Source organism: Crocodylus siamensis, chromosome 5 (genome assembly GCF_052110815.1).
Source record: "Crocodylus siamensis isolate JL-2025a chromosome 5, ASM5211081v1, whole genome shotgun sequence".
Lineage (NCBI taxonomy): Eukaryota > Metazoa > Chordata > Crocodylia > Crocodylidae > Crocodylus > Crocodylus siamensis.
This window is the reverse complement of record NC_143399.1, coordinates 49,452,674-49,475,758: the sequence shown is the minus strand read 5'-3', so window position 1 is coordinate 49,475,758 and position 23,085 is coordinate 49,452,674. Positions and strand designations below refer to the sequence as shown.

General features: G+C 41.7%; 1 protein-coding gene across 5 annotated transcripts in view; it reads right to left on the bottom strand.

Moving 5' to 3' along the window:
- Positions 1–23,085, bottom strand: part of RASAL2 (RAS protein activator like 2) — a 286,489-nt gene that overhangs the window by 134,307 nt on the left and 129,097 nt on the right. For all 5 annotated transcript variants that reach the window (XM_090047329.1, XM_090047330.1, XM_090047327.1 and 2 more), the window contains exon 2: positions 15,343–15,470. In XM_090047329.1, coding sequence (XP_089903455.1) covers positions 15,343–15,470 — 128 coding nt within the window. The remainder of the gene's footprint in view (positions 1–15,342; positions 15,471–23,085) is intronic.

Genomic DNA, 23,085 nt, shown 5'->3' with positions numbered 1-23,085 from the left:
TAATCCAGTTTGGTTTGAAGAGCCAGAGGGAAACAAAACAGATGAAAGAACTGCCTCTAACAACAGGGGGAGAAACAAAGAACTTTGGGGAAGCGGAATGAACCCCAGTTCTCAAAACAGGCCTCACTAAGCTTTAGGAAAGAAACATACTCAGACTTTTCTCTTAATTATCTTTGACTCTTTGTTTTATGTATACTTGCTGCCAGGAAGATTCGATACTTTGTATGGAAAAGGAGTTTTACCATACTGTAGTTGCATACTGGCCACAGATCCCAAAAGGAAAACATGTAACCTGATTAGGTTTGCTGAGAAACCACAGCTGGTAAATAGAGGCTATATCCCAAACCCAGCCAGAATGATAACATTTCAGGACTTCACCTAAAGTGACGTAAATGTCCTGTCACCTGGAGGGGTGCACTTGAGTCAAAGGCACAGCAGCTAGTTCTGAACCGTGACAGCTCGGTCCTCATCTGAGAGTCATTTCCTATTATAGCTAAACTGCTACCAACTCATGGTTGCTTATGCTTTTCTATTATAACCCATTATTTTCTACTGCATCTGCATTTCCCAAAGTTTTGCTGATTTTGAAGAAAATTTCCCCATCTAATGTCTCACCCAAGTTTGAGAAAACATTTGAAGTGTTATTGAGTACAAGGGGGAAAAAAACAAAATTATATAATGCAAAAGCTTGCAAGCTTGGATAAGAACTCTGCAGATGAAATGATTGTGGGTAGAAAGCTGAAGTTTAGCACGTCAATAGCCCCTTTTCACAGATAACCAAGTGCTCTAGTGAAAACTGGTTGAGGTTTGGCAAAATTACAAAACTTCTGAAAAATATGCATATTTCAGCCATGCACAGCAATTTTCATTGAACAACAGTGGCATTATGAACAATCTACAACATTTAGAACAAAGGTCCGCATACACATGTGCTAATTTCACTTGTATATTTGATATGCATATCTCAGGGGTGGGCACTGAGGAAGAGCTTTCAGGAGTCTTGTCCTATTCAATGAGATCTAACGAGCAGATTGTCTTTCACCGCGGAAAGCTCTGAGTGCCTATAGCGCACATTTTCCCATAACCTTGAAAATGTCATATATCCAGCACACGAAGCTTTCAATGGTGCAAGGTATCGACACACAGGTGTGATAAGGAGGGTTGGTGTCCTGGGCAAATCCTGCAGGACAGCTGAGCAGGGAGGAGCAGGGAGAGTACTGGAAGGGTGTAGGTGCCAAAGGGTGGGTGGGGAGGAGGGGAACCACATATGGTCACAGAAGTCTTACCTGTGCTGGGAACTCAAAAATAGTCCCTGGCTGCTGTAGTCATTGCTGCATGGTCTGCTTACCCCAGCTGTTATTACCTATACAATATTAAGTATTCTCTTAAGGTCAATTTTTAAAATGCAGTTTGTTGTCATGCTTGTCTGTGGTCTCCTCAAACACCACACATTTTTCTAAACAAACTTCCTATCTCTCTCATGGATATTCTGTTAAACCTATTTTGTTTGCTGGTGGGTTTTTAAAGCAGTCAATTTGCAGAATGAGGTTCATATGAGAAAGTATTAGGAAGCCAAGCAGACACTATTTTTTTTGGTTTATGTTACACTCATTCAATCAAGTTCACAAATTAGATTTGCAGTTTTCATTTGGAGACTCCATTTAGGCATGTTTCCTACTGAATGCTCTTTAATTTCTTTTTATTAATCTCTCCCTCTGCCAGTTTTTTAGATCATTCTCACAGAATACTGCATGTAAGACCATCTAAGTATTCTCCATCTTATTCTACTTAAACTCATCCTCAAGGTGCTCCTCTGTGGTCAGTATTTTTCCAGCCAAAATAACGTCTGCATATAAGTTCTAGTTCTCTGGTCAATATAGTTCCTTTGTGGGGAAGCTTCCTAAGAATAGATTGCTAATTACCCTGAGAAATAGATATGGTTCCTGTTCACTAAATGACTCCTTTACCCCCTTGGCCTATTCTGATATCAGATTCTATTGTCTGATAACTATTTTAACCTTTACAGGACTAAAACTATAAGTATCAGCTTAAACTGACTCTGATATCAATTTAAGCTGATACTCTTACACATTCTGCCAGTGTTTCCCAAACTGGGTTACTAACAAAATTCTAAACGGTACACAGTAGAAAGGAGGGGGAAGGCAGAAGCAAGAAATATAAAGGAAGGAAAAGAAAGGGTTGGGGGACAAACCAACTCTACAGATTTTCTTAGTTTGTTGGAAGGGTCAAACTGGTGTTGAAGTAACATGAATTAGGGGTGTGCGAAACAGGCTGTATTCGATTTGGATTTGGCCCAAATTGGGGAGTGATTCGATTAGTTGATTCTGATCACTGTCCCTGATTTGATTTGGTCAAATCCAAATCAGAAGATTTGATGTTGATTTGGAGAATCAGCGAATTTGGGCATAGACACAGCTTTAAATGTTTTTTCTACATACCTCAAGGTACCAGGTGTGGCTCGTGAATGCTGAGATGCTGGGGCGGATGGAGTGTCCTACAGGAGTGTGCAGGGGCCCCCTGCATGCTCAGCGGTGAACCCGGAAGTGGACCAGAAGTAGTTCCAGTCCACTTCTGGGTTTGGCATGCCAGGCCCCCCCCCGGCTCACTGATTTGGTATGGGGGGACCCCATACCCCCCCCCAGACCCGGGAGGCACCAGTCGCTGAGCTGGGGAGGTGCGGGGATGCCCCCACACATTCCCCAGCAGACCTGGAAGTGGACCAGAGTGCACTTGACAGCAGGCCTGGAAGCACTTGTGGAGTCCCTTGCGCTCCTGTGGGACACTCCATTTGCTTCAGCATTGCAGCATTCATGAGCCACCTGCTATCTTAAATAGGTATATAGAAAAACGCATTTAAAGCTGTGTCTATGTCCGAATCTTTCTGAATCTCTCCAAATTGATTTGGAGAGTTCTGATTCAATTCGGAGAAATTAAAGGGTCTCCTGATCCTATTTGGATTCGGAGATTGGGTCACTGAATTAGTCCGAATCAAATTAGGGACCAAAGCTTTGCACAGCCCTGGCGCAAATTGCACTTTTAAATATCCACAGTGTGGAATTGTACAGGTGTGCAGCAATGTAAGAAAATTAAGAAATGGTAGAGGTGCACCGATACAAGGAAAATTGACTGTATTGGCAATGGGCTTTTTTTGGCTGATAATGCCACCGATAAGTGCCCTGTGCATGCACACACCTGCAGCGCAGCATGCAGGCAGCCAAGAGCTCAGTCTGACAGCGTGGAGAGCAGCTGGGTACGGCTGGTAGGTCTGCTATGATGAAAGGGGCATGGGGGGTGCTGATCAAGACTACTGTGGTGAGGGAGGGAGTGGGGCAGGCACTGCACAGCTGGGGCAAAGCAGGAGGCAGAACTGTAAGCAGCTCATCCAGGGGGTACAGGGAGGGTGTGGCAGCTCCCATTGCTGCACACACCTGGGAAGCATGGCATCATCTGCTCCCAGATCTGTGTGCAGTGCGAGGGTGGGCTGCCACTGCGGGCTGGGGTCAAGGTGGTGTTGAGTTTTTCCTGGCAGGGAGCTTGGCCAGGCTGCGCTCGGGGCGGACAGCAGTGGCAGCACTGGGGAGAAGGCTACAGTGAATTTTGGGGTACTTCCAGCATTTTACCAGCTTTGCATCAGGTTGAGGTCATTATTCAACATATGCCAGACACACCTATTAAATATCTAACATTTTTCTTGATATGATACCCAGAGGTTACCTAAATCTTGATCAAGATTCTCCAACCAATAGCAGCATTCATAGCTCAAATGACCTTCCTCATGCTGCATCTCCTTTGGATTTATACATCCCATCTTCATACCCTCCAGAACAGGTTCTTTCTCCTCTCTTTGAAACTTAAATTTGATTTTTCAATTCAAAGATTCAAATGCCACTAGTACTGCCCCATCCAAGTTTATCTAACACACATATACACATGAACTACAATGGAACATTACTTTTAGATCAAAACAGACTGCATTTCCCCCCTAAAGACATTCCTAATACAAAGCAGTGATTTAAAGGGTAAAAGGTTCGAGAATGCCAGTCTGTTATAGAAATGCAAGGTCCTTTGCAGAAAAGAAGGCAAATACTGCCCCAAGCTCTGAGGAAACCGTAATCTAACAGAAACAAAACCCAAGATTTTAAGAGTTGGAAGAATTTTTTTAACCGCAGGTATTTTTTTCCAGCAAAAGTGAGGATTCCATGAAGTGTTTTGTAAAGGTGTTCAGTTGTTTGAAAAGTAATGTTTCTTTTGGGTTGAAGTGAGTTCTCCAGTTTTTTTGGAATTGCCAGTGAACTGAAAAATCCATTGTTCACTCAGATGTATGGGGAATTATAAAATGAGATAAAAGGACAGTCAGAAAAAGAAATAGTTACAATAAATTATGCGTTATCACTACATTATTTTTAAATTAAAAATAAAGGAAGGGCTACAGAGAATGAGATACCTTTGATGAGGTCAGTAAGTGAAAACCAGCTAAAAATTTAAAAGGATCCTTTCCAAGTTAGTCACGTTCTTCAAACATAAATTTACTATATAACAGTGTCCTTGGTAATGAGGGTACTTTTGCTTTGTGTCTGCACTGAAAAAAATGTGTTCTTAGCTCGTATTGGCTAATCCAAGTTAGTTTATTTAAACTAGCAGTGAGTATGAGTAGCTAACTTGACTTGTAAATTTGGTTAGGAGCCCAAATTCAAGCGCTGGCTTCCCTACAACCTTGAATTTGAGCTGCTGACCCGAGTCAAAACCCATTTTGTCTTGTTTTTGCTGCTTTTTGTTTTTTTTCATTTTTATGCCATGTTAGCTAATGTAATTTTTATACTATATAACCCAAGTGAGTTAAGGACACATTGTTTCCACTACCCACATAGACAGACTTTGGGCGAGCACTTTCTGGAAAGCAGGGTCTATCAGGTACTATGAATGCTTCTCTGCAAAATGAATGGTAACCTATCGTATAGTAACTTTGAGTGGTTCTTTGAGATGTTCTGAGCAAATGAACCTCACTTCTGGAGTACATGCCCCTTACCTGTACATCTGTACAGGTGTTCTGCTCCTCCTTCAGAAGCACATAGGCAGAGTGTCCCCAGCTACTACTCAGTTTGACCAGGACTGTGTGTGATGATAAAGTTCAAGTTGATGGAGAAGGAAGGTGGGTCATGGGAACTACATGCCCAGAACACCTTAAAGAATCCCTGTTACTATGAGTAAGCAATTGTACTTTTTGAGTGTTAATGCTCAACAGCCTCTCAAGTCTCTGTGGTTATCGAGAAATTATCTCTTCAAAGAGAGGAGACCTAGGAGTTCATTTGAAAAGTGCTTGCGGTACTGCTTAACCAAACTGAGCACCTGATCCAGATTTCAGCTATGGGGTCTCTATTAAAACATATCAGGGCCACCTGCAGTCTTAAGGTTTAGGGACAGAAGTTACACATAAACCCTTTAAGTCATCAGAAACTGGCTTAAACCCGTAACAAAACAGAAATTCAATGCACATAAACGAGTTTCAAAATGGCTGAAACTGTTTTAAGATAAATCTGGTTGAAAGTGGTATCAGACTTAACTCATTTGTGTCAAATCAGTTTATAAAACTTCTATCTTAGACCCTTTGCTGGTTCAAGTTAAATCACAGTCCCCCAGCATGCTTTCCAGCCCTGGGCTGGGCTGAGCTGTGCCGTTTGCTCTAGCAGAGAAGGGTTGGGGGGCCATGGAAAGCAGAGACTACCTTCTCAGGCAAACCCTGGCTGGGGTCTGGGGACAGGGACAGGGGTTAAATTTTCCTTCCCCCAAGTACAGAGCTGCCCTGCCCTGCCCTGCCCTGCTAAAAACTTACTGCTGGCTGTGACTGTAGACTACAAATCCCAGAAGCACCTGGAAGCAGGAAGAAGTAATAAGCAACCCTGCAGAGTCCTGCTACTGTGATTTTGGACTGCAAATCCCAGAGCCCTCAGGGGCAGCAGGAAGAAGCCGCGAATGCACAGCCCATGTTGGCTACGTGCTCTAGCAGCCCCCAGCTTCTGGCCTGAGCCACTGCAGGTATGTGGCTGCATTTCCTGACTCAAAAGTGAATGCCTGTCTAGTTGTTCCTCAGCTTAATCTCTGCAGTTTAGATTAACCTGAAAAGACTGAACCTGTACTTAGCCAATATGACTGGCTATTCTAATAGACTGATACCTAAGTTTTGAACTGACACAGATATTCCACTCAGAACTACCTCTGAATGTCCAAATAGCCACAATGATTAACAAAGCACTGTGTTTTGTGGAGGTAAAAAGAGCGGGGGGGGGGGGGGGTTTCATATGAAAGGTATAGAGTCTCATCTCCTCTGGAGACAAATCAGGTTCCAAAAGAAATACTGGAAAAGGTACATAATGATTTGAAAGTCCAAGATGACCTTTGAAATAAATCTGAAGTGAGATATTTTTGTTACATGGTCCACATGAAAAAGCTGCAAGCAAGAGACCCTGCATTAAATCCTGAATTTCACTCACCTCTGGACAAAAATTATTGCTAAGAAGATGGCCATGTTAGCAGTTGGATGACACCGTGCATGCTGTCATGGGCTTGTAAGGAAGATACATCTAAGCAACTACTAAGTTCAAATCCCATGAGGAGGAAAATCTCCTAATAGGTAGAAAAGAATCAGATTTTAAAATCTAAACAGTGTGACAAGGGGAAAGAACACCCCCCCCCCCCCCACACACACTATTTTGGAGTGTTGTTCAACAGGTAGATAATACTGCTAAATTAACTTAAAGTGAACTAATTAATAGATCTGCCTGTTTAAAAGATAAATAATCTAGTAAATTTGAATTGCATTTTAAAATGGACTAAATCTTGAAAGGCCCCCAAGTAAAAAGACTTCTAGTTGCTTTATATGCAAGTTTACAAGAGAGTTTTCTGTTCTATCTTTTACTTCTTTGGAGCAATTTTTATCTCCATAAGTTATCCATAGAAGTAGGAATAAACGAACTAAACCTACTTAATTTTCTTCTTTTCAAACAATCTCAACTGAAACATCAAAAATAGGTACACTAACAACTAGGTGACAAGGAAAGCGGGCACTGGCTAAGGTGACATTGGGGCTATTCTGCCCGCTGCCGTGGTTGGCAAGAGAAACAGGTGACTGGGGAATCAGTCCATCTTTTCTGCTTTCGGGAGAGGAAGTTCAAGGACACACAGGACACAACGGCAGCTTCCATGGGCGTCAAAAGATTCTCAGCTCTTGTGTACTAAGTGGAATTCATACACACACAGGTACTTGGATACGCTAAAAAAGAAACAAGGCTTCAATTGGAAGGTTATGTAAGAGCCAAAGCTTTGACTCTCAGCAAGTTCCCCTTCATTTAGCATTTGTCTGGACTGGAAAAATATAACCAGATCTACAGGAGAAATGGTTTATCAGTAGAGTTGTACCCATCTAATGTAGAAGCAGCTTATCCCAAAGAGTGCTTTTGTTGATATAGATCATACCCACTTTAAAAGTAAAAGAAGCCATGCCAAGAAAAACACATATGCTCCTGTAACTACATCTATACTAGTGCTTCTAGCACACAGAAATGAGAAAAAATATAAAAAAAATTCACTTTTTTCCCAAGACATTGCTGCAACTGGAAAAATATTTAGCACAAATCCTTTTTAAAATGAATACTGTTGTCATTAAAATAATGCATGTTTGAAACTGTGTTCCTGGTCCAGACGCACTGAATAGCTCTATTTCAAGACTGCAGGACTGTCTGCAGGCACTGAGCATCAGATTACCTATCAACGCACAAAAAATAATGTTGTGCAAATGTGTGAAATGAGCTCTAAGCAGCAGCTTTACATATTTCTGTGCTGAAGATCAGACATGCTGTGCAGGCTGCTTTACACTAGGTCAAATGTATTCAAAGACTAGGTGGCACTGAAACACCTGCAAGGGAATAACCAAAGCCTCATGACTTAAGCAGCAAATTAACCTAAATTAGACAGAATCATCCTCTACCCAAATCCCTTTCAAGTTTATTAAGCATTTCAGCAAGGATTGAGAAAATGCTGCATTTTTAGTGTCCATAATAGTACTTAGGCTCAGAGTTCATTCTTCATGTATTTTTTGTCATTATGTCCCTTGCCTTGGCAATCTGCATGATTTTGCTATCTGGGGAATTGTCCAACCCTGAGCTGACCTTACAGGGCTGCTCTTTTAATGTTAGACCTTGGAGCAATCTGCCCCTGGGACATAAATAAGTATCTAGGGACATTCCAGTGCTTTCTACCTCAATTCAAAAGTTAAACTAGATTTCATTTGCAAGTTTCAGGACTCAAAACAAGGAGAGTGTTGTCCTTGTCATTCAGCTGCATTATAACAACTGTCCCTGCCCCTGCTTCTCTTAGAAAACTTTTAAAACCTGGACCTATATTTGTAGTTTTAGTCAAAGACATGAACAGAGCTCTGAGTGTCATATTTTTTAAAAGAACTTAAGTCCAAATGAAAGTCAAAAAGGATTTGTATAACTTAGTGAATCTGGGCGGGAAAATTATTTTACCACATAGAAGTTATGAAAAAAATATCCATCCATAAATGTAGACAAGTTAAATATTCATTTTTTGTGATGCAATAATCTTAAAATATTTTGGATAAAATATTATTTTTAAATTTTTATATTTTGATTATGACCTTTAAAAAAATTAGCGTAACAATTAAAATATTTAAAGAAAAATACATTTTGAACCAAAAATATAATTTTGAAAAGGGTCTCTCTGCATTTTTCAGATTTCAAACCTTTCTTAAACAAATAAGGAAGTTGGTTAAAACTAATTATTTCCAATGAACAGGCTTGGTTTTGACAATTTGGCATTTTCAGATGAAAAACATTAACTGGAAAATGTTCAGCTACCTCAACTCCTAAGTCCCTACATCACATCTGAAAATGAGACTTGGATACCATTGAAAATGTAACCTTGCTTAAGGAAGAATCTTTGTGCCAACATCTACTTTCTGCTAGAAAAACAATTACTGTCACCCACTACTGGGTACAGTGTAAAAAGAAGAGGAAGTGAGTCAAACCCCACTTTTTATTACTGGTTTCATTACAAGTCGGCAGATCCTGCCACAGGGTACACACAGGAAGTTTCTACTGCTTCTTGTCTTTGATAACCAGGGATCAGATGGAAACATACAGTAAAACCCGGATTTTTCTAATTTTAAGGAGAAAAACCCAGATTTTCTCCTTTAAAAGAGAAAAACACAAGAAACAGTGAGTTTCCCCTTGCAGGCTGGCAGAGTTCCAGCCTCTAAGGGGCTGGGGGGAGCAGAAGGAGGGCGATCAGCAGGGGGCGCCATGTACTTAGGCACATGTACACATGCACATGGCCACCAGGCAGCCTGGAGATCAGCTTCCTGCAGGCAAGTCTGGCATTGGGAGGGAGTGGGGGTAGTGGATTGAGACCCCCATACTGAAGAAGGGAGGGAGTTGGGCAGTGCTACGGCTGCGGCTGCTGCCTAGCCTGGGTGGTGTGTGGGGCATGGGTCCAGGGTCAGAATGTGCAGCTGCAGGGCCCAGGCAAGGGGTGGGATGGGGCCGTGAGCAGCTTGTCTGGGGGTGGGGGCGGGGGGGCTGGCTCTCCACTGCTGTGTGTACTTCCAAGGAGAGAATGGGGGGCATGTGCCTCTCAGATTTGTGTGCAGGGGAGGGGCAGCTGCAGGCTCAGGCTCCCTATCCTGCTGCCTTCCTCAGTCCAGCATGCAGGACCCCATGCAGGAGGTCAGAGTGGGGCTGGGCAGTGAAGCTCAATGCCACTGCTGCACCACCTGCCCTTGCAGGGGGGAAAGCAGCTTGGCAGGGAGCCCAAGCCTACAGGCTCCACTCTGGCCATGCTGCCTGGGGGGTGGGGAACTGGGCTCTACATTCCACTCCACTGCAGCAGCCGCCACCTCCCATGGGCAGCAGCTGGGGCTTGGGTCCTTGGCCCTGTAGCCCTGGCAGCTGGGGGGGCAGGGGGTTGTTAGTGGGGAGCAAGGTGCACCATCAGGGCCAGGGGGCTGCAGGTGAGGAGTGAGGGACACCAGCGTATCAGGACTGCTCAGCACCACAACCTGGGGGGGGTGAGGGGGAACGGGGGAAAGGACAGCCATGGCTGGACCTGTGTCTTGATGAGTGAAGGTGCAGGGAGAGCTCTAATTTTCCATGGTAAAAAACCCAAAATCAAATGCTAAAATTTACAGGTATTTCGAATTTGTTTCTTTATAGTGATTGAGGCATTGGCAGGCTTCCAAATTGCTTTAAAATTGTAAATATATCAATAAAGCATTTTGTTCAACTATCTATACATGTATAGTGGCGTTACATTTTAATCATAGAAAAATGTGGATTTGGGGGGTTTATCGGGGGATATATGATCTTTAAACAGAGAAAACCAGGTTCATAACTTAGAACCCTATGCAACATAACACCACAACAGATTGGTCAGTAGCCAAGTTACAAAAAGCAAATCTCCTGTGTGTCCTTCCTCAGCAGAACACATCTATTTGCAGCTAGTTTGCAGAAGCACTTAGCTATAACATTATTCCTTTATTTAAAGGCCAAAGAAAAAGTGGGAGGACAGCCTATCGAATACTACTGTAAAAATGTGTTCTTTCAGTTCTAATCTTATGGAAGTTTAGCTGAGATGATGGAAAAAACAACATCTTCTCCAAAACAGATCTAGACTATGTTCTCATGGAATAATCCTCATTTTGAAAGTAAAGATACTTGCTTTTTAAGTCTTGACATTTTCTTTTCTTTGGTAATGCTCTTATTCTTATGAAATGAAAACTAACAAGGAAGGTAAGTTGACAGTGTGATATGTGATCATCCTAAATTTACTCTCCAAAAAAGCAATGCTGTCAGAAAGTAATTTTACCTAATTAATTATAAATGTTTGGGCCAGACCAAATAGAAATTTCTCTTGAATTCTATACCCATTGCTATATTTGCACATAGTGAATTCTTTCAAATCTCTGTCCATCATGGCATTACAATAAACGTATTGCTTTTGTGTTTAGGTAAAAACATTTAAGCATTTTTCCCAATGCCTTATTCTCTGGTTCTAGTAATTTTCCCCAAGCATTCGTGAAATCGGTCTGAATATTTCATTCACAACACTGCCTTTTGGCTGAAATGGAACATAGGGTTAGTTCAGTGTCACAGGTTAAATGGTTAAGACTCATTTACTTGCCTATTTGCATTTTGTACACCTCTTCTGACTATGGTAAACACAGTGACAATTTCTTTGCATAAAAATTATAGATTCAAGAAACACTACAGGGTTGATTCCTTCCAACTGAACCCAGAACAAAATCACTTACCAGACAGAATCAAAATTCATGCAGATTAAAGAAAACATTAGAAACCTTTAAATTATAAAAGGATTACATTAGACTATAGCTCATGCAAGTTTCCTCCTCTGATGCCATCTTGTGATAAAGTCTATTTATTCTTCCTCACAGGTAGCCTCTCAATATGCTATACCATTCCATTCTTCATGTCTTCAAGATCTATCGCCTTCCTTATGTTCATTTTAGAGAAACTCAGATCAATTTCCTGAGTCATCGACTACCATTCTCCCCACTGAAAGTTCATCTGCATCTTCCCACTGCTTGCCTGCACCTGCTTTCCTCCAGAACTATCTTGCTGTTTTAACCATGCTTTCCCACTACTTTGCTCCCTTCACCAGTCTTTTTTTTTTTCATGAAGCCCAAGGTACTCGCCTATTTTTTCATGACTCTACACAATTTGGTCCTACCTATAATCTTATCCCTATTGCCTCCTACATGCTTCTTAATCTGCATGCTCCACCCAAGTTTATTTCCCAACTGCTTCTTTTTAGTCTTAGCTCACACCATTCTCTAGATCTTTTTTTATGTAACATCTACCTCAGAATTAACAGCCAATTTAAATTCACTAAACAGTCTCTCCTTTTCCTTCTCCAAAAACTACAGTAGATAAACACTGAATACTTTTTGAAACAGATTCAAGTCCACACTGTGCTCAGATTGTGTTGCATCAAGCCTTGTTGTGTTGCACAAGAGAAATTATGATAAAGTTACTAGTCCTTCTGTCACTGAGGAGATATATATTCCCATGTGCAGATTCAGACACTAGACTAATACAGCCTTTTTGTGCATTCATGATTCTATGACTTTCACTTTTCTTTCCATTTTGAGTAGTTACATTTATTTAAAAATCAGAATTGCAAATAGACTTCAGATGATAGCTTCTCAAACAAATCAGCTATTTAGTGTGTGCAGTCACACCTGTACCAGAAACAGTGTCTCCTTGGCTAAATTTGCATAAAGCAGTTTGCTACAATGATGAGTAATTTCTCAAAGTAATACTGCTGGCAAGCTCCTCTGAGTGTCTGTTGCAAAGATTTACTCTTCTGCTCAAGCTGTTTTGTTGTAATTGGTGCACATAATACCTCTGTTCCATTTACTCCTCTCAGCCCCACACAGAATCTCTTCAATTTTTGCCAGACAATACGCAAAACATGAGAACATTTAAGGTATCACACACAATGATTTAATACACTAGTCCAATTTAATACACTAGTGGACTAATATAATACTCCCACATCTCATTTCTGGCCAAGAGATTTATTACACTTGTATCCTTGCAAAATCTTTAACTACATATAGTAACTAAAATTAACACTCAATTATTGTGTGATTACTGTTTAAATATGCTCTTTAGATAATTATTTAACCCAGTGTTTTTTCAAATGACACTTATTTTATAAGGTATGTCCCTTATGCCAAGTATATAACTGTCAAAGTGAAAACCATGTGTCAAACTGAACCGTAGCCCCAAGTATGTTAAAAAGCACTTAGCTACCTTGGCCCACCTCACATGTTCACTAGTACATATTTTAAATGATGGAAAAGCTTCATTTTATAAAAACAAAAGCCTGCCCTGGAAACTTTACAACTATTTTCCCCAAAAGTAAATAACTCTGTCCCCTAATATTTCATCTACTCAGGCTCAAAATGGACAATAATTCATTGCTTTACCAGAGATAGGTTTTAGGTCCAATGATTTGAGACTGTACAGAGCCAGATATAGAAGCCTAAAATTGGTAAAAAATGGAAATTCCTAGTTCACCTCTAGACTTATGAAATCCCCAAGATAGATGCAAGTCACAGCTAATTTGCATTTAAAAAATCTATTTTAAGTCATCTTCGAGGCTACTATGACTTCTGTATGACTGGATTCATATTATGTAGGAGACCAGCTTTCCAGGCAGAAGCATATAAAAACAGGATCAATACCTTTAAACCTAATGTCTGTGAAACAGTTTCTCTGTAGCATTTTACATCTAGGGGTAATATAACATGGCAGCATTGTGCTGAGTAAAGATTTCTCAGAATATTTTTGGGAATGACAGTGAGAACCAACTCATGACTAGTACAGCCACATCTAAGTCATGGCAGACCAACCTGGTGGCCTTTTACGATCAGGTCACCAAATCATTAGACGCAGGGGTTGCTGTGGATGTAGTCTTTCTGGACTTCCGGAAGGCTTTCGACACTGTCTCTCACCCTGTCCTCATCAAAAAGCTGGGAGACTGTGGTGTCGATGCCCACACAGTCAAATGGGTCGCCAACTGGCTGGAGGGCCGCACCCAGAGGGTGGTAGTGGATGGGTTCTTCTCGACCTGGAAGGACGTGGGCAGTGGGGTTCCGCAGGGCTCGGTCCTCGGGCCCGCACTGTTCAACATCTTCATCAGTGACTTGGATGAGGGGGTAGAAAGTACCCTGTTCAAGTTTGCTGATGACACTAAGATGTGGGGGGATGTGGGTGCACTAGAAGGGTGCAATAGGCTACAAGCTGACCTTGACAGGTTGCAACGGTGGGCGGATGAGAATAGGATGGGGTTTAACACTGATAAGTGCAAGGTGTTGCACATGGGGAGGAAGAACCGGCACCACACTTACAGGTTGGGGAACTCCCCTCTTGCCAGCACGGAGACGGAAAAGGATCTTGGAGTCGTCATTGACTCCACGATGAACATGGGCCGGCAGTGTGGGGAGGCAGTCAAGAAGGCCAACCGTATCCTGTCATGCATCCACAGATGCATCTCGAGCAGGTCCAGGGAGGTGATCCTCCCCCTCTATGCGGCACTGGTCAGGCCGCAGCTGGAGTACTGCGTCCAGTTCTGGGCGCCACACTTCAAGAGGGACGTGGACGATATGGAAAGAGTCCAGAGGAGGGCCACTCGTATGATCAGGGGTCAGCAGGGCAGGCCTTATGAGGAGAGGTTACGGGACCTGAACCTGTTTAGCCTCCACAAGAGAAGGTTAAGGGGGGACCTTGTGGCCTGCTACAAACTGGTCAGGGGGGATCAGCAGGTATTGGGGGAGTCCCTGTTCCCCCGTGCGCTGCCAGGAGTGACCAGGAATAACGGTCACAAGCTGGCGGAGGGTAGGTTTAGATTAGATATTAGGAGGCGCTACTTCACAGTCAGGGCGGCTAGGGCCTAGAACTGGCTTCCAGGGGAAGTGGTGCAGGCTCCTAGCCTAGGGATTTTTAAAAGGAAGTTAGATGAGCACCTTGCCGGGGTCATCTGACCCCGGTGCTCTTTCCTGCCAAGGCAGGGGGTCGGACTAGATGATCTTCCTAGGTCCCTTCCAACTCTAGCTACTATGAAACTATGAATATAAACTTCACAACGTTGCATATTCCACACATACAAATAATAAAAGCTACAATAGCTTTGAGCACTCCTTTGTGAATGATACTTATTCTTGTTTGCCAATTTAGTGAGCAAAGGGCACACCTGTTTTAGTTACTGTATCATGTCTGACAACAGCAAAGATAATTACACAATATGAAGTTTGCAGATAGCTTCTTCTCTTTCCAGTATGCTAACCCACACAAAAACCTGTATTTCCATACTGCCACCATAATTCAGTCTACACTGAAAGCAGGTGGTGCAAATGGAATGCAATCAGGCCTACCCACACTAGTTTTACTTCAGTTAGCACACCACTTCAAATGCAGCAGCACAAACTGGGGAATCCCACAGAGAACCGTGAGCACCTAGGTTGCTAGCCCACGCTGAAACTTGTGCTGTTGCTTCTTGTCTATTACTGGGACCTGATCAAGCTAGATTAAAGCTAGCGTGCAGGTATGCCTATCCACATTCCCATCACCCTTCCTTGCATAGATATACCCTAAGACTAGTTTGGCTTTCCCCTCTCAGCCAAAGCCATGACCCTTGAGTCAGAGGGGGAATAAAAACCTGTTTGGCTGTTTCACAGATACTTTTGAAAAGGGAAATCCCCTGGTGATTAGTAGTGTGTCTCACCTCCTTTTCCTTGTTGAGCAGCACCAGCTGTCTGTCTGTCAGTATGCAGTACTTTCTCTCCCATGTTGTACTTTCAGCACAGGGAGACTGGCCACAGGAGAGTCTGTGAGTAGCTGGCCCTTTCACATCTGGAAAAGAATATAAATAGTCATCAGAGTGCGCTGTTAACCACCCATGTGTTGTTGAATCTCTGTATTGAGAGGCACTGTAAATTTGCAACTTATTTTTAAAGAGTGCAGGTTTCAGGGTATTTAAGTAAAGAAGATTAATTCTATGAGGCATCTGTGCAGAACTTTACACAAATCACAATCACAATCAGATATATATAAGTGAAGAACCCCTCAGCACGAATGGCTACTTGGTAGTTCCTTCTTTTCAGGAGGAGACCCCCTCAGTGGGAGTTCAGACTCAACTCTATTTTGAAGAGAGATAAAGATGATGGTTAATTCACCTAAAGCAGGGGCGGGTAATTATTTTGGTCCAAGGGCCACTTACTGAGTTTTGGCAAGCTGTGGAGGGCTGCATGGGTAGCCCCGCCCCTTGACAGGTGCCCTGCCCCCTAGTCACCATCTTGTGACTGGAAGTCCTGCCCCCTAACCCCTGACCTTTCCTACTAGAAGTCCCTCCCCTTTCCCCTAGAAGTACTCCTTTCAGCAAAGGGTTTTGCCATGTTGGAACCAGAAAAATACCAAATTGTATTCTAAAAAGCAAACATCTACAACACTCATTATTTTGATTTAAAAAAAATATTTTTGTCCTGATCATCCTGTGTTTGTGTACAGTACACAGAGGTAATTGAACAATAACTTAAAATGAAGACTTACTCTTGTATACTGTAGGGGGTGGGTATAAGTTTGTGGGGGGCTGCGAGTGTGGGAATGTGGGGCATGGGGGAGGGTGTGGGTGTGTGGGGTGAGGGAGCATGTGAGTGTGTGTGTGTGGATGGATATGTGGGATGCTGTGTGTGGGGGAAGGGTGGCTGGTGTGTTTGAGGGGGTGTGGGGATCTGCATGTATAGCAGTGCAAGGGAGGGAGGGTGAATGTGTATGGTGGGGTGTGCATGTGTGACTCGTCCTATGGAAATGGACCCACCCTCCCACTCCTGGCCCCAGGGTACCAGCATGGGCCCTATGAACCCATGGTCTGGCCATGCAGCCAGAAGCTATGTGGTGCTGGAACAGCCAGCAGCTGGCAGGAATGCAGGGAAATGGCAGCTATAGGCAGGGGAGAGTGGGAGTAAGCGGGCGTGCGGGAGTGCAGTGATAGCTGGGTGGGAGCGTGGGGCCTGTGCCAGTGTCTGGGGCCAGCACTGGCATGGCCCAGATCAGGGCAGCAGGAGCTGGGGGGCTGGAGTGAGAGGGGGATGAGAATGGGGCTTGCTTCTGGGCTGCTGAGTCCTGCTGGCTTCCCCTGGGTCCTGCTGCCCCTGGCTCCTGTTACCTTTGACAGGCAATCAGGAGCAGATAAATATTAATTTTTAGGGGCCCCATGGGCCGGATAGAATGGGCTGGTGGGCTGGATTCGGCCCACAGGCCATATTTTGCCTGGCCCTTGCCTAAAGTCATGAAGTTAATCAGTTGCTGAGTCAGGAATGGGATTCAGACCCGTCATACACTCAGGGTAGTTGGGTAAAGGGGTCTAGTTGACAGAGCGCATTTACTTTTTTTTAACCTTGCTTTATAAACTACCACTTGAACACCATGGCATCACTAAGAAGCCTTCTCCAGGATTAGGCAAATTATGTCCATTATCTTAAATAACCTACCATCATCTCCAAAACTGTCTTTTTCATGACTATCATATGATGGAGAGTGCTGTACCCCACGTACAAGCCTGAAGTAGCAGGAGGTACCACACGACGTGTAGTGCATTGACAGCGCTATTGCTAACTGGAGTAGTAGTGAGCATAGGTAAGGACTGAAGTATACTGCCAAAGTTTTGTAAGAAGCCCATCAGAGGGATGGGATAGGGCAAGAATTCTGTTTGAAACATAAAAAGCACACTCCTGAAGAAGAATGCATAGCCCTGGTTACCATAATCAAAAACAATGAATCATGTATGGCTTCTAAATTCTGAAATTTTGTCTATTTTTGTAGCATTATCTTTTGTTTGTATTTTTGTTTAAAAATACTTTATTTGTTCTGATCCAAGTGACTCCTAATATTAAATTTCCTTTTGCTAACAATCCATGCATAAAACTGGTATTTGTCCACAGTTAAAAATACAGAGGGTTGTAGCAACTATAGCATACCTTTACCACTAGAGGCCAGTGAATCCTTAGACACAGCAACATATACCCAGTTTTAAGAGGAAAAAGTATATAAGACAAAACACAAGGATTAGCCATAAATATTTGGTCCTTCTGAAAAATGCAGTTCTTAGAGGTTATACGTACTCCTAATAAGAGCTTAAGTAAGATCACTATTAGGACTTTTTAATCACATTTAAAGTATATTATAAGTCTGAAAATTCACAGGACTATGAAAACTTGTAAACGCTGATTCTTCTCTATATACTGAAAACTTGATATAGGTTAAGACAGTTAAATTAGGATTTTTGGTGACCATACAGAAAACTTCTAAGTGCACAACAACTAGAGACCAACTCTACCATCACAAATTCACAATTTAGATGAGTACCAACTCAAGCTATCATTTTTTCTCTCTTTGCTGGTTTCTGAAGCACAATTGAATTTGTTACATTTCAAAATGTTTCTAAACCTTATACTGAGCTAGCTCAGGAGAAGTGACTTAGGCACAAATTCCATCATTAGGAGACAGGTTTTGTGAACATTCACTGGCCACTGTAGAGGCTCTCTCAAAATTAGATGAAAATATATGCAGGTCAGTCTTATAAATAGCATGTTAATCCTCCAGATAGGTTTTTACTACTGAACTAACCGAGCCTCATTTGATGTGGCTATATAACAATGCACAAAGAATTTACTGGATCTGCAGCTCAGATTATTTAAAACAATAACAAACACTCAGAATTGCTAGTTTTAGTGAGAAGCTATATGCGACTTGTACAACTCAAAAGGTTTTCACATGATAATTTCTACAAAGTATAGGTTCTGTCAGCATCCAGTATTTGTATCTGCCTTTATGAAGTAAAGAACATAATGACTTCTTCCACAGGACTACAGCATTTAACTGAGTCATCAGGCATAGGAGGGCTAGCCACAGCAATGCTGTCAAGTGGGCTGGCTACATCAAAACAGCTTCCCACGCTGACTATTGGCAAAGTAACATGTGATCTTGGTGAATGGAGCTGCCAATAGGCAATAAGGAATATACATATCAATGGAGAGCGATGAATGTCTGGATAAAGCCTCACCATGTCTGCACACTGACTGAATAGCACCTACAATAGGAAACAGTACAGAGAGCTGCAAGCTAATCTTTCAGTCTGGAAACCACAGTTTGGAAGCTCAGACTACATCCAAAGCCTGTACTGTGCACTAATGAGAAACTTGAGTATAAGTTACATAGGGAACTTACCACAATAAAATGTATTTTTCCTTGGAACAAATTCATGTACGTGGAATAGCTTCTCTGCTCTTGCACTAAGCAATGTCTCCAAACAATTTAAAAGTTATTTTTCAGTTACTATTCCAAAGTGACCACTTTCTCCAGAGCCCTTTTTTGCAACAGCTGTGACAACCAAATCTGGAAAGCATTATACTAGTTTTGACCAAAGACTCTGTAGGACCCACATGCTACTGCAGCACAATGCCCAGCATCATAGAAAAAAGTAGGGTTGGAAGGGACTGCGTGAGGGTCCCACAGATGTGCATGATTGCTTATACATTATGGCAGACAACTGTTCTATTTTCTTGTATTCCTCATCTTAACTCTTTATCCCACATTTAGACTTCAAGAGATTAAACAGTATGTAAAATGGAGATTAAAAGATTTCAGTAGAGCAAAACATCAGCTTCTCTTACTAGCTCCCATAGGATTACAGAGTCACCCAATACTTGAAAAATTATGGAAAATTAGATATAAAAATTAAGATCTGTCACTAGCTGTGGTGTTACACATCTTCACCTAGGAAAGATTCAAAGCTGAGAGCCAGCTTATTTCTCAGTGTAAGGAAATATCCTGAAATAATTGGCTCATACACAAAAGGACAGGAAGATTCAGAAGGCAATGTATTAAAAGAAAATGCTGTAATTTTGACAAGCATTTGGACATGGTGTAAATTTAACTGGATTTAATTAATTTAATTACATGCATCTGGAAGACTGAATGCTGATTTTAGGCCCTGGTGAGGTTACACAGGGTATGGACATATTAAGCTGAAAATCTGAAAAAAGCAAGCAGTTGTGACACAAGAGTTCTTCCTATAGTCTGATGCAATTCATTCCATTCTGTATCGTTACAATGGAGGTATTCAAGGAAGCAGATCAGATTGTCTACCCACAGGATTAAAGGTCATGCCCTGTTCCCCTTCAAATGCTAATATCAGTTGTGTAACAGCTTTAAAAAAAATCGGTTTCTGTACATCTTCCCCTGCTGAACTGAGGAAGAGAGCACCATTGCCCGCCTGCCACATCACCTGACACAGCTGAAGATCTAAAACTGCATTGTTCTTTTTTTCCCCTATGGCTTTGGAAAGGCCATTAGGAATGTCTATAAATATCCACAAAGGCCCTTTCCTCTCAGCTGAACAGCAACTTGTATTTTATCATTCTCAAACTAGAAAGCAGATCTAAGAACACAAACAATGGATGCACCGTGACAAGATACATAAAGGGGGTTCTTTGGGTGCAGGAGGACATCAGGGAAGCAAGACAATAAGCCAGCATCCAAATGTATCCATTCAGGAAAGACACTTCATGAGAACTGAAGGGATTTTTGGGACTAGTACTAATCATGTAGGGCACCATTTTTAAATAAAATCTCTTAACAGTCAAAACAGGTAAAAAAGTCTAGTAAATTTTTCAAAGCCAGTTCACAGTAGTACAGAATAAGACAATGAGTTCCAGGGGTTGACAGCTATTATCTGGTCTCAATCCTTTCCATTACAGCAAGAAGAGCATATCCTCTCCTTCCTTCAATGCCAGCAAAAGATGTCTTGAATTAGGAAAGAGAAGGGACTATTTTTAATCTTTAAAAAGGAGACTATTTTCCTAATGAAGAAAAGTGTACAAACTGAAGGATATAGCATTAAAAATGTTTGCAGTTTAATGCTCATAAGGTCAGCTCAAAACATTCTGTACACATGACCTAAGTTCTTTGTCAAGACTAGGGAAGGGAAAAATCAAACTATGTATTTTACTTGCCTTGTAACACCACATCTGATTATAGTCATGGATTTTTAAAGCTTTGTTCCCTTGGCTCTCACTTTAAATACAAAGCATGAACTTTCCAGGATAAAAGGATAAATGAACAACTTAAAACTGAGTAGGACCTAATGCAGTTTGTAAATGTTCCAGTACTACAGCAACCACTACCAAGATGGTCAGAAAAGCAGTTAATAAATTACACAGTTCAAAAAGCACAAAATACAAGAGTCCTTACTTGAGAATTTCCAGTTAAATGTTGATCAACCAAGCAGCAGAGACATTTTATATTACAAATTAGCCACAAGACACATTTTTGTTGTCAAGGACGTGGGTTTTTTCTTCTAAAGAAAACCTATACCCAACACCAGAATGATGACAAATGCAGCCTTTTTCTGAGGTGTCAAAGCTAATTTTTGCAGCACATGCTCATGTTGAAATCTTGACCCTGCCGAAAACATTGCCAAAACTCACTGACGTTTACTAGGGCCAAGATTTCACTCCAGATGGTTCTAATACAGCTGTTTTTCATGTACATTAATAGCAAAGTCAGCTCATGGGGTGTTTGGGGAGGGGGTAATTGTTCTTTCTCTTTCTTACCCTCTTTCTTTCCAAAGAAGTAGCTCTCACATGCTTTGACAACAGGTTCACGTGAACGGTGTCAGTGTTTCCATGCTGTTTAAAATGCTTACCATGGTGACAGGTTCTCAAAGAATGCTGGGTAAATGCTGTCAGCGATATGTTTGGGCAAAGCAGTTCAGTTTAAATAAGCGTTAACCTGAACCATCAACTCAGTCTTTGAACTGAATCTGAAACATCAAGCCTTACTTCTACTCTAAAGGACAAGCTGCGTGAACAGCTTTGATTATACTATACTGATTATGCTTTGACGTTTGATTATATAAACCTCAACCCTGACAAAGCCAACAGTATAAAGGAGGGAAAAAGCATATTTGTGTCATGGGATTTCATTCCCATGGTAGAAACTGCAGTTCCTAACAGGGTAGCTTTGCCTTAAAAAAACAAATCTCTAATGCAATGGACAACAGCAATTGACTACTTAGAAAATAAATTTATGCTGTATTTATTACTTCATGCAATCACACAACTTTTAGATGAAGACCTGCAAGGAATCTGAATCTGTTCTACTGTAGAAGTAGAAGCAAGAAAAATTTAGAGGCAAAAGACAATTTAGGCATTTGTCACTGGCATCAGAACAGCCATGGTGCAATGAAAAGATGAACAATCTCTGGACTTCTAGTTGGGAGGGAGGAGAGGTGGCAAGGGAAATATGGGAAGTTCTTCAAGGAACAGACTTGATTAGGAAAAATCTAATCAAGAAAAAAAATAGCATGTTTTGTGAATCTGGTTTCACTAGACATTTTTCATTTCTCAAATATCCAAATCCTCAATAAAATGCAAATGTTACCTGAAAGCCATGTTTCACAAGCAAGCAGTAGTATGGTGCCTGGAATGAAAGTTTTCAAGGAAAAGCTAAGGTTCTATGCGAAATAATTTGGGGGAAATTAACAGATAGCAAATGCCCCACTATGTTCATACAGACACAAATGTAATGTCCCACCATAGCACTCGAGGCACTGCAGGGCTGGAAATGAAATTTGGCTAGGTTTTACTCACTTGTACTAATTCAGAGATTCATATTCTAAAATCAGATGATCCGTTTAAAAACAAATGCCATAAGACTTCCCTATATTAAAATTTTGTTTGAATTAGAATATAGCTAAAACTATGATAAACATTTCACAAGAGTAGAACTGGTAACCCTAGCATTTTGTTAAAATTACAACTGGACTAATTAACTCCAGGCTATTTAGGATTCCATTTAAAGTTCCTGCCAGATATATTTTTCATTTCATACCCTAAAGCACTGCATGATGTGGCTGTATTTCAACCAATAGCCAATTTTAATGGTAGCTGAAAAGATCTCTCTATATTATTTTAAGTGTGTAAAGCATGTGGGAATCCTTTGGGATGAAAGGCACTTTATTTATGCAGGATGTTATTACAGAGATAAGCATCTAGTACAAATTCTTCTGTTATATTTAGTATCTGCATCCAACAAACATTAACATGCACATGACTTGCCTCCATTTGAACTGAATCTAGTCACTTTTCTCTGGCAGCTGATAGATACTTAAATACTTGTACAGAAATTCAATACCAAGAGTGGGAGGTAAAGAGACTCGTCAAACCATCAGTTTTCAGTGATCTGTCAAGGCCTTCTCGCACCAACTGGTTATAGCCAACACAACCTGAGAAATCCATGTTCCACTGAACAAAGCCATAAAAAGCCTGGCTGGGTTAACAAGGTGGACTGTGTTAAACAAGTTTAAGGCAGGGGTGTAAAACATGGCCCAAGGACCAAATCTGCCCTGCAGACTTTGCCCCGCCCCTGACAGATGGGGGACCTTCCCATGGCAGCAACCAAGTACCCA